This window comes from Vombatus ursinus, unplaced genomic scaffold (genome assembly GCF_900497805.2).
Source record: "Vombatus ursinus unplaced genomic scaffold, bare-nosed wombat genome assembly UNPS02009994.1, whole genome shotgun sequence".
Taxonomy (NCBI): Eukaryota; Metazoa; Chordata; class Mammalia; order Diprotodontia; family Vombatidae; genus Vombatus; species Vombatus ursinus.
The window spans coordinates 5,772,882-5,783,881 of NW_020949772.1; the positions used below are offsets into that span (position 1 = coordinate 5,772,882).

Sequence of the window (11,000 nt, forward strand, 5' to 3'; positions counted from 1 at the left end):
CCGACGGAGGAGGTTTGGCCTCGGCCGGCCGCCGTACGCGCGGGGCTGCTGGGAAATTGGTCCGGGCCCGGCAGTGGGCCGGTCGCGCGTGCCTCGGGTTGGGCTGTCAGTGTCGGCGGCCGCTCGTCCCTGCAGAGGTGGGTAGAGGCGCGGACGGCACCCGGGCCGCGTCGTGCTTCTTGCTGTCGCCGAGGCACCATGGACGACGAGGGTAATGTGGGGCGGGCTCGCGGGACCCGGGATCCCCAGAGCAAAGGAGGGTGGGCGGGGAGACGGCTGGACCCGGAGTTCGGAGGACCTGGGTGCGAATTCCGCCTCGGACCCTTACCAGCTCGTAGAAAGAAGAAAACGCTGGATTTGGAGTCAGAGGACCTGGGCTCAAACACAGCCTTTCTGGGCCTCAGTTTACCCACCTGTAAAATGAAGGGGTTGGACTGGGTGACCCATGAGGTCCTTTCCAGCTTTAAAACCACGCTCCCATGAGATTCCTTCCTTCTACTCTATGTGTGTATGTGTACGTGTGCATGTATACATGTATGTGTGCATTGTATACATGTTTGTGTGTATATATACATATGTGCAGATACGTATGTGCATATGTGCATGTACACACTCTCAGTGCATATATATATGTATATGTATACATAAAATACATTTTTTTTCCATCTCTGCACCTTCTACAAGAAACCTTTCCCGTTCCCCTAATGCCTGTGCCTTCCTGTGCCCTCGGTTGATTATCTCCAGTTTATCTCCACTCTGTCTTGTTTGTATACAACTGCTTGCACGTTGGGCCGTGAGCTCCTTGAGCACGGGGACTTCCTTTTGCCTTCTTTGCAAACCCAGCCTAGCACACTTCCCAGCACATAATAGATGTTTAATTAAAACTTCTTGACTTGACTTGCACTTAGTTATTTGCATTTTGTCTCCCCATTAGCCTGGGAGGTTCCTAGAGGCAAAGACTCTTTCTGGCCTTTCTCTGTATCCTCAGTGTTTATCATAGTGTCTGGCACATAGTAGGCATTTGATCCTGGCCCCATAAACCTCTCTGAGTCTGTTTCCTTATCTGGAAAAAAAAGGAATATGTGCACCTGTGGTACATTATATATTTATTCTGTTGTACAGAAATTGTTTTTCCACTTAGTGTAAGCTCCTTGAGGGCAGAAACTGTTTAGTTTTTGTCTTTTATGCCTATCACCTTGCCCAGTGCCTGGCTCACCTGTTACGTGCCGCGCACCGCCCTGGGTGCTGGAGATAGAACAAAAGTGAAACCTCTCTTGTACTCAGAATCCTGCTGAGCGAGACAAAAGGTGCATTTATAGGCATATCCAGAATAGGCAGACGATCATTTTGGAGGGAGGTATTAGCAAGGCAGGAAAGGCTTTGTAATTCAGCAAGTTTAGTGAGATTCAGAGAGACTGAGGAAGGCTGCTAGATTTGGAGTCAAAGCACCCAGGTTCAAATTTGACTTCATGACTGTGTTAGTCATGTACTTTACTTTTCTGGGTCTCAGTTTCATTATCTGTAACATAAAAGGATTTATGTTAAAATTTTATTATGTTAAGATTTATGTTAAAACTAGATGATCTCTAAGGACCATTACAACTCTAGATGTATGATCCTGTGATTGCTTTCCCCCAGTCCCAGGCCATGTCAGACACTCTAGGAATGCATGGTATTATAGTAAGAGCACTGGATTTGGAGTCAGAGGATCTGAATTCATATCCTCTCCTGGCTCTGACACTATTCTTCCATCTATAAAATGAGGAGTTTGTATTTTCTCATCTCTAACCCTATGACTCACCCTAGGGGCTGATAACAACTTCCCCTAGGTTATTCTGTAGAAAATACAACTTACCTAATGAAACCTGACAAATATCTTCCCATGTCCCTTTCTTCCCAGATTTGATCAAGTACTTTAATTCCCAAATGAAAGAAGACCCTGATGTAGCTTCTGCTGTAGCTGCCATCCGAACCTTACTTGAGTTCTTAAAGAGAGACAAAGGTAAGATCTCAGTCGGCAGTCCCCCAAACTCCTTTCTCCAGAAAAAAAATCTAGGAAAGTTTTATATGTCTGCGTGTCTGCATAGCCACGTGCCCTTTCACTCCTGACTGTTGTTAATTTAATTTTGACTCAATTTCTGGTTATAATCAACCAACGTTCATTGATTAAACACCTCCTATGCACCAGGCATTAGGCTAGGCTCTTAATAAGAAAAGAGAACTTGACTTTGTATTTATTTTCTTAGATAAAATGCATACCCTTTTCTACAGAATAGTGCTCAGAGAGCCCCTTTGCAGAATGGAGATATACTTTAAATTCGTTTGAGCATTTCCTGTTCCAGAACATTCAAATCGTTGTGCTAGCAGAATGGATTTTTATTCCCAGATAAATAAACTGGGTTCACATTTTTAGTAACTCCTTCAACTTAATTCTCTGTGATGTGCCGATAACATAGGCTTGAATGATTTCATTTTGATTACTTTTGCAAAGTAAAAGCCACATTATATAGTGGAAAGAACACTCAGTGGGATTTAGTACGTTAGGAATGTGGCTTGCTCTCTGGCTCTCAGCTTCCTCGTTTGTGTAGTAAGAAACTAGATGCCTTCTAAGATCCCTTCCAACCCTAAATCCTAGGGTATGGAGAAAGCTGTGAACTAGGAAATTCCTCTCTATTCCAGAGAACTTTGTTTGTAAAATGGACATAATTGTCCTGTAAGATAGAAGGATGGGTCAGTTGCCCAAACCCAAGTTTTATTCTTCTACTGAACTTTTCAGGGGAGACAATTCAGGGTTTGAGAGCAAACCTGAAAAATGCCATTCAAATCCTGTGTAGCGTGGATTCTTCAGTGGCCGTCTCCTCAGGTGGAGAACTCTTCCTTCGATTCATCAGTCTCACCTCCCTGGAGTACTCAGTAAGTTCGTGTCCTGTCTGGACACTTTTGTGCTTCTCCATGGGGAGGTGTACAGTCTCTACTTAGAATTCGCTTTCACTTTTTCTAGGATTACTTAAAATGTAAGACAATCATGATTGAGCGAGGAGAGCTCTTTCTCAGGAGGATCTCACTTTCCAGAAGTAAAATTGCCGACCTGTGCCATACTTTCATCAAAGATGGAGCTGTAAGTGGAATCATGAGTCATCGGTGCTATATGGGAGAAAATGGCCTAACAATTCATGTAATGAGGTGTTGGGAAGGGCTTTGTGGCTCTGGGACTCATGGGTAACAATTTGAGCTGGTCTCTTGCTAGGAGAACCAAACTTTAATGGTGCCTCTGTCGGCCAGTGGACATCCGTGTCTTATAAGTACACATCCCAGTCATCTGATTATTCATTCCCTTTTGTCTCTTAAATACTGCCCTCTGAGTTTATCCCCTTTGAAGTACACTAGTTATTACTGAAACAATTTAAGGGCCATGGGTCGACTTGTACATTATTTCTGCCTGACCAGAAATGAGATCATTAACTCCCTCACCATCTATCTATTCCATCAAACACAGCCATGTTAAATTATGTAAACCATTCGTTTCAGTATAGTTCATATATGTCTGTATACTAGTGTGTTCTAGTTTAATAATGCCCCCCAGTGAGATTCCTAGCCCTTCTTCCCCCAAGGTAGGGAGCATTTCATTTTTGTCCTTATATCCCTGGCTCCTGACACAATATTTTCCACATAGTTGGTGCTTAATAAATGGTTGTTAAATTCAGCGACCATTGTAAGTTACTGTTGTGTGTACAGCATGGCGCTAGATCCTAGGGGGTACAAAGGTCTGGGGCCCTGTGGGCCTAACCAGCTTTGTGTGGCCTTGTTCACTTAACTCCTTAAATTAAAACCTGAAAACTCAACATGCACATGTTGTTCATCCTTCATTTTCTAAGAGGCCCAATGACACCTAGCAGAGGGGGACCCCATGGAGCCTTTCAAAGAGCGGGTCAGAATCCAAGTGAGTCAGTGAACAATGGCGGCTCCAGCTAGGGTCACTGGGTCAAGGTTAGAGTTAGAAGGGACCTTAGTAGTCATTTAGACCAACTCCCACATTTTACAGATAAGGAAACTGAGATGCCAAGAGGAAAAGTGAGTTAGCCAAGGTCACACAGAGTAAGATGCAGATTTGGGATTCACTTCCAGGGCCACTCCAGGTCCAGCTTGTTAGGCTCTGAGAGAAGAGTATGGGCTCTAGTGAGGGCCAGAGTCATGTATAAAGTCAGAAAGGACATCAGTGGTCCTCTGGGCCAGTGATATCAAATGCAAATAGAAAGCATACTGACATAGAAGACCACAAATTAACATTATCTATGTTAGGCTGTATTCTAGGTTTTGTTAAACATTTCCCAGTTACGTTTTACCTGCTTCCTTTCAAGTGACACTTAGATCTAGATCAGCCCCTTCATTTTAGAGAGGAAACTAAGTCAAGTGACTTGCCCATGGTCACACAGGTGGCAGAGCTTTGAAACCAGAACTTAGACTACAAATGCACTGTCCTTTTCACTGTACCTACCGGCCCCTTCTGAAGAGGGGTGGGACAGGGAGGAAGGAGGCCCATAAAACATTCTGTGGATTGTAGGGTCTTTGCCAACCCCTTCCTTTTTTTTTTTTTTCCTTCAAGCCTGGGCTGTCACCTTCATGCTTTACACACAAGACTGATTTGGGGAAAGGAATATTTATTGGGGAGTATCAGAATTCTGACCTACTGTACTATGACGGCAAGTGGAATGTCGATTACATCAGAATATCATAAGACAACACGACCAGCTTTGTACACCTTGATTTATTTAACTCCTTAAATTAAAAGATGAAAACTCACAAGGCATTAAAAATCTCTTCGTTTGATAGAGGATCTTGACTCACGCCTACTCACGAGTGGTGCTCAGAGTCCTGGAGAAAGCAGCCGCGGCGAAGAAACGCTTCAGCGTGTACATCACTGAGTCCCAGCCTGACTTATCCGGGCAAGTGTCTTTCTACTCTGTTGTCTTAACGGCCGTCGTTTTCATGTGTGAACCACATACTGTCGTCCATGCCTGACTAGCCACTGGAGCCCCTCAGTACCCAGGATGCCCTAGGAGCAGAGGGCTGGGGCAGCCAGGTGTGGCCTGAAGAATTACCCAGCGTGGCTTTTCAAGCGGTGGTTGAGAGAGTAAAGCCATCTTCGTTTTTGAGGGGAAAACCGTCTTTTGTCACTGTTTATTTTTTATCAATACATTTTCTTTTGATCTCTTAGGCACTTTATGACAAATATCAACTTCCAGCCTCTCCCCTTTCCCATTAAAAGGTGAGGCAGCACCAGCCGCCTAATGGAATAGTTGCAAATGACCATCTGTGTCACTTTTCACTTTTTTGGTTTTCTGATTGTTAGCAAAAAAGGACGTCCATTTTAACTGGAATAATTGGAAGCGACATTCTCTGTTGTGTTTGACCAGAGTGTTGTTGCCCCTTGGTGCTGTCTTTGTTTACATTGTTGCAGCCATTGTGTAAAGTTTGTTGCTTTGGGCCTGCTCTCTCAGGGTGCATCAGTTCCTACAAGTCTGCTATTGCAATTATTCTTACTGAAACTCACCATGAGCAATGATATAAACTATTCTGGTAACAGAAAATTTAGTTTTATACATGCTGATCTTTTTTTTTAATTAATTTTTTTCATTTATCAACATCACTTCCATAAGCTTTTGAGTTTTAAATTTTTCTCCACCTCCATGCCCACCTCCCTCCCCAAGACATCGCGCAATCTGATATAGGTTATACATATACATTCCTATTAAACAATTTCACATTAGTGATGTTGTAAGTAAGAATTAGAACCAATAGGAGGAACCACCAGAAAGAGGAAACAAAACACAACAGAAGAAAAAAAAGAGCAAATAGTATGCTTCGATCTGCATTCAAATTCCATAGTTCTTTCTTTGGATGTGGATAGCATTTTCCATCATGAGGCGTTTGGAGATGTCTTAGATCCTTGTATTGCTAAGAAGGGTTAAGTCTATCAATATTAGTAACTAACTGATTGTTATTCCCTTCTTGAGCCAAATCTGATGAGAGTAAGGTTCAAACAATGCTCATTTCCCTCCCTTCTTTCCTTTTACTGTAATAGGTTTTTGTGCCTTTTCCTGTGATGTAACTTACCCTTTTCTGCCTCCTCCTTTCCTTTTCTCACTGTTCATTTTCTTAGATCAGATTAATCCACTTACTTGGATCCATTTAACCCACTTGATTAGATTTTTTTTAATCATTACTTCAAAGTCAACTTATACCCACCTCCTCTATATATTCATAATAATAATATAGTTTTCAAGGGTTACAGGTGTCATCTTCCCTTGTAGGGATGTAAACAGTTTGCCCTTATTAATAACATGTTGTTTCTTTCTGTCCCATTTACTTTTTTATGTCTCTCTTGAGTCTTGTACTTGAAGATCAGATTTTCTGTTTAGCTCTGGTCGTTTTATAAGGAAGGTTTGGAAGTCCCCTATTTCGTTGAATATCCATCTCCTCCCCTGAAAGATCATGCTCATTTTTGATATATCATCATATGCTGATCTTAAACCCTGTGAGTGATCTGATAATACCCTAACATTTTAACATTTTAAACATGTCATTTTGTTAAAAGACAAAAATCTAGTGATCTACCCTTTACCCACACATCAGCGTTAACTGAGTCCCATGCTAAATATGCCGATTGTTGTTTAAAATCTGAATTTATCACATATAGTACTTTTCAAAGGCATTTCCTAACACTCCCGGAATTTTATTTGCAGGAAGAAAATGGCAAGAGCTCTCAGCAGTTTGAATGTGCCAGTCACTGTGATTTTAGATGCTGCTGTTGGGTGAGTTCACTCATTTCCTGGGTTACACCCATGCTTTTCTGTTCTCCTTTTGGAGGCTGGCCTGAAGCACTGTTGTAAATGGAAGCTTGGAAAATTTGTGAACTTCAAATAAGTAGCTTGCCATTTCTTGACTAATAGCTACGTGAAATTATCATGCCTAGCGTCAGCTTGGACCTGGTGATTTACTCGGTCTAGGACTGGGGGATACTTGGGAAGCAGGAGTGATTTGCTAATAACAGGATCATTAAAGGGCTAAGGTATTTTAAGGGCAAGAAACGAAGGTCATGTACACAAATGGGGGGTGGAGGGGAGAGAGCTTGAGGAGAATACCTTTGGGATTAAGATTTAAGCACTGACTGGTAGCCTCTCATATTCTAAAACATGGTGTCACTAGTACCTGGGTCTGTCATTTCTACCATGTTGGGTAGGTTATTCCCTCTGGATCAGGTGCCAAATATTGGGCTTGTCAGCAGATTCCCTCCTAAGCATGGTTGCTAATTTCCTGACAGAAAGATAAATTTTCTGATGAGTAAGGAAATTAGAAATATTTTCAGAAGCATCCATTGTGAAGAGCACTGGTTACTTATTACAGAAAGTATGAGTCTGAAAAAAAATAATGGAAATATGTTTTGCATGACTTTCCATGTGTAATTGATATAATATTGCTTGCTTCTAAAAGGGTGGGGAGGGGGTGGGAAAGAGAATTTGGGATTAAAAATTTTTTTTAAAGAATGTTAAAAAAAAAGAAAGTATGAGGCTATTGTATCAGAAGTTTTTTTAATTAGGTTGTTATGTCAGCATGACATAGTGGATAGATATCTGACCTTGGAGCCAGGAAGACCTGGGTTCGAGTTCTGCTTCTGACCTATCCTGGCTAGGTGACCCCAGGCAAGTCACTTGACCTCTCAGGGCTCTAGGCAACTCTCTAACACTAAATTGCAGAGGAGTCCCAACCTGCTTTGGTGGAGGGAATTTCGTCACCTGGTAGCTCCCTCTATGAATGAAATCCCAGTTCCAGTCACGAAGCTCTATATCAGAGCCCAGGTCGAAGGATTAATCTTGTTACTTGCTCTGAATTCTCCAGGAAGTCAAATCCAGCGAAAGGGGAAGGTGGCTGTTGTCACAAAAAAAACCCACAATTCGCATTGGCCCATGTTGGAATTGCTTAAGAGGGGCAGGGGGATTGGTGGTCACTGTGTCACGAGGACCTTTCTTTTCCTCTTAGCTACATCATGGAGAAAGTGGATCTCGTGATAGTGGGTGCAGAAGGAGTTGTTGAAAATGGCGGCATTATTAACAAGGTATTTGTAGATTATGTGTAGTTGGGTGGTGCCATACTGCACCGAGCTTGGAGTCAGGAAGACTCGGCTTCCTGGGTTCAAATCTGGCCTCAGACACGCAATAGCTGTGTGACCTTGGGAAAGTCATGTAACCCTGTTTGCTTCAGTTTTCTCATCTGTAAAATGAGTTGGAGAAGGAAAGGGCAAAGTACTCCTGTATCTTTGCCAAGAAAACCCCAAATGGGGTCAGGAAGAATGGGACGCAACTGAAAACGACTGAAGAAAAACAAACTTTTAGATTTGCTTGGGCACTTCTGTGGTGCTGGAAGCTGCAGACCGTGGGACACTTAGGGACAGGTCTCTTGTGCAGGGCTGCTAGGTGCCCGTTGGGGCCTTCCTGACTCAGTGTTAGGAAGCCATGACTCCAGAGGTCATGCCATCCTGGACCTTACCATCTCTTTCCACAAGCCATTAGTACACAACCTGAAGAAACTTTATTTTGTCCAGATTTCTTTCTGTTTCTTGGAATATTCTTCATGGATTAGGCAAAGGAACAGGTTTCTACTAAGACAAAGTTGAGGTGAGATGATTATTTCATTTAGCATCAGAAATATTCCTGGATTCATTTAAGGCATTCATGATTTGTATTTATGGTGCAGTTAATCCGAGTGTACCATTAAAATAAAAAGCAGGTGACATGGAGTTATGTTGGACTTGCTTCCTCGGACCTTTCTGATCTGTTTGTAAAGGACAGACAGAACATTCTTGTAGGTTCTCTTTTCCATCACTTGATCTCTGAGGGAAGGGTTTAGGGCAGGGGTGGAGAACTTCAAGGCCGAAGTTTGGATTCAGTCAAAGGGCTGCACTTGAGCACCTAAAGGGCCACCCCTTGAGGCTGCAGGTTCCCCACCCCTGGTTTAGGGAAAGTTTGTCGTTGGACAGAATCCCTTTGTGAGTGACCTCTAGGCCTCTTCTTCTTCCACAGATTGGCACCAACCAGGCAGCCGTGTGTGCCAAGGCACAGAACAAGCCCTTCTATGTAGTGGCAGAAAGTTTCAAGTTTGTCCGACTCTTTCCTCTGAATCAGCAAGATGTACCAGATAAGTTTAAGGTAAGAGATTCATTTACATGTTAGAAATTCTAGGCCTTGTCTGCAATGCGCCACCTTTAACCCTGTACAGTCAAATTTTTTCACATTTTTTTTATTGAAAATCACCATAAAATTTTACATCTGTGTGATATTTTAAATCGCCAGCAAACACATCAACTCAATTCAGGGAGCATTTGTGAAAGAAGCCTTGGTTTGCGGGCACAACAAAAAACCTGAAGGGCCCCTCTCCTAAGGAGCTCCTGTCTACTGGGGAATAGAGCACCAAGCCTGTGTGGAGGGACAGTATGCAGTGATGGGAGGAGGGGGAGGTTAAGAGGTGGAGAGCTCCAGGCACAGTGGGCTACTTGTAAAAAGGTGTGGTGCCTGGAGATGAAGGCCATGGGGACTTTGACAGACTGTGGGAAGGGGCCTAAAGTGAAATACAGCTGGAAAGGTGGGCTGGAGGCCTTTAAATGCCACGCTGAATAGTTCGTATTGTATACAGCTAGAGGCAGGAAGAACGTTCTGTGAGCAGTTTTAAGCATATCCATTCAGTAGCTGCATGGGTGGGTTGGAGAAAAGAGGCCAGAGGCAGGAAAACAAGGCCGTGCATGCATCGAGTGGCAGTAAGATTCTGAGCTAGGGAAGGACAAATGGGAGAGCTGTCCTGGAGAAAGGCTCGCCAAGTGGTCAGATCCTTCATGCAGCTGATAAGATATAAAGGGAGTAGCAGACACAGGAGCATCTCCTCACGATAGCACAGCAGGAATCCTCCTGCCGCTAATTTCTTCTAACGCCAAGTTTTTGGCTTAATGTTTGCTGAATGAAGACTCACTGAGTTAATTTGTAGCAACAGCGGACGGAACATTGGTTTCCATTTCCTTCATCCCAATTAGTGTATTTTTTCCTTCCTCAGTACAAAGCAGCAACACTAAAGTCTGTTGGAACCGGACAAGATCTCAAAGAGGAACACCCCTGGATTGACTACACCCCACCTTCCTTAATCACATTATTGTTCACAGACCTTGGGGTGCTGACGCCCTCAGCAGTCAGCGATGAACTCATCAAGCTTTACCTCTAGCTCCCGGCCCTCTTTGACCATCAAGTTTACCAAAAGCACAGGGTGATGACCCAGGACAAAGTGGAGTAAATAAAACTTCCAAGGTTTACGGACTGTTTCAATCCAACAAGCATCCCGTGTACTGTATGCTTTTCTGCATAAGACACACAGTGTACAGCTATCCCTTCCACATCGAAACTTTCCCCATCAAGGTTTTGACAGCAGATTGGCGTAAGAAATTAAATAGGAATTTTTGAGTTTTGTGGAAGCTGCAGACGACACAGGTTTTACAGTAAGGTACTGTACTGTACTGTAAAGTAGTGTAAAAAGACAGAATTCAGACTTCTCTGGTATGAAGGGAGAGCCAAAAATTTTACTTGGCTTTTTGAGATCACTGAGGTACCGCACCCCTAACCCCTACAGTGTGGAAGGGATAGCTGTATTATGATAATGATTCTGAAGGCACATGGTCTTATCTAAACCAAGACCATCATTATGAAATTCAGGGCTGAATCTATACTGTGTCTATACCCTAGAAATACAATTTTTAATAAAAGTTTAAATATGTATAGGCAAATCCTCAGGTACCTACTTCTGCTTATTCAAGGCCTATCTAAATTAAACTTGTACTTTCCCTTCACTCTCAAACCAAGTTATACTTTAAGAATTAATAATAGCTAATATTTATATGGTGCTGTAAGTTTTACAAAGTGCTTATATGTGTCTCTTTCAGTCTCATCTGATTAATTCTAATACTG

At 42.9% G+C, this 11,000-nt stretch overlaps 1 protein-coding gene across 2 annotated transcripts; it reads left to right on the forward strand.

The window, feature by feature from the left end:
* The first annotated feature begins 83 nt into the window (after positions 1 to 83).
* Positions 84 to 10,890, forward strand: EIF2B1 (eukaryotic translation initiation factor 2B subunit alpha). 2 transcript variants are annotated; one of them, XM_027853470.1, is made up of 9 exons: positions 84 to 137; positions 1,901 to 2,002; positions 2,777 to 2,913; positions 3,002 to 3,118; positions 4,831 to 4,943; positions 6,744 to 6,812; positions 8,038 to 8,113; positions 9,078 to 9,203; positions 10,099 to 10,890. In XM_027853470.1, exons 2-9 carry the CDS (start codon positions 1,927 to 1,929, stop codon positions 10,261 to 10,263), a joined length of 879 nt encoding a protein of 292 aa, XP_027709271.1. In that variant the 5' UTR covers positions 84 to 137; positions 1,901 to 1,926; the 3' UTR covers positions 10,264 to 10,890. The 2 variants fall into 2 exon arrangements, with proteins under 2 accessions (XP_027709271.1, XP_027709272.1); XM_027853471.1 differs by having other exon boundaries at positions 94 to 211.
* Positions 10,891 to 11,000: the final 110 nt, after the last annotated feature.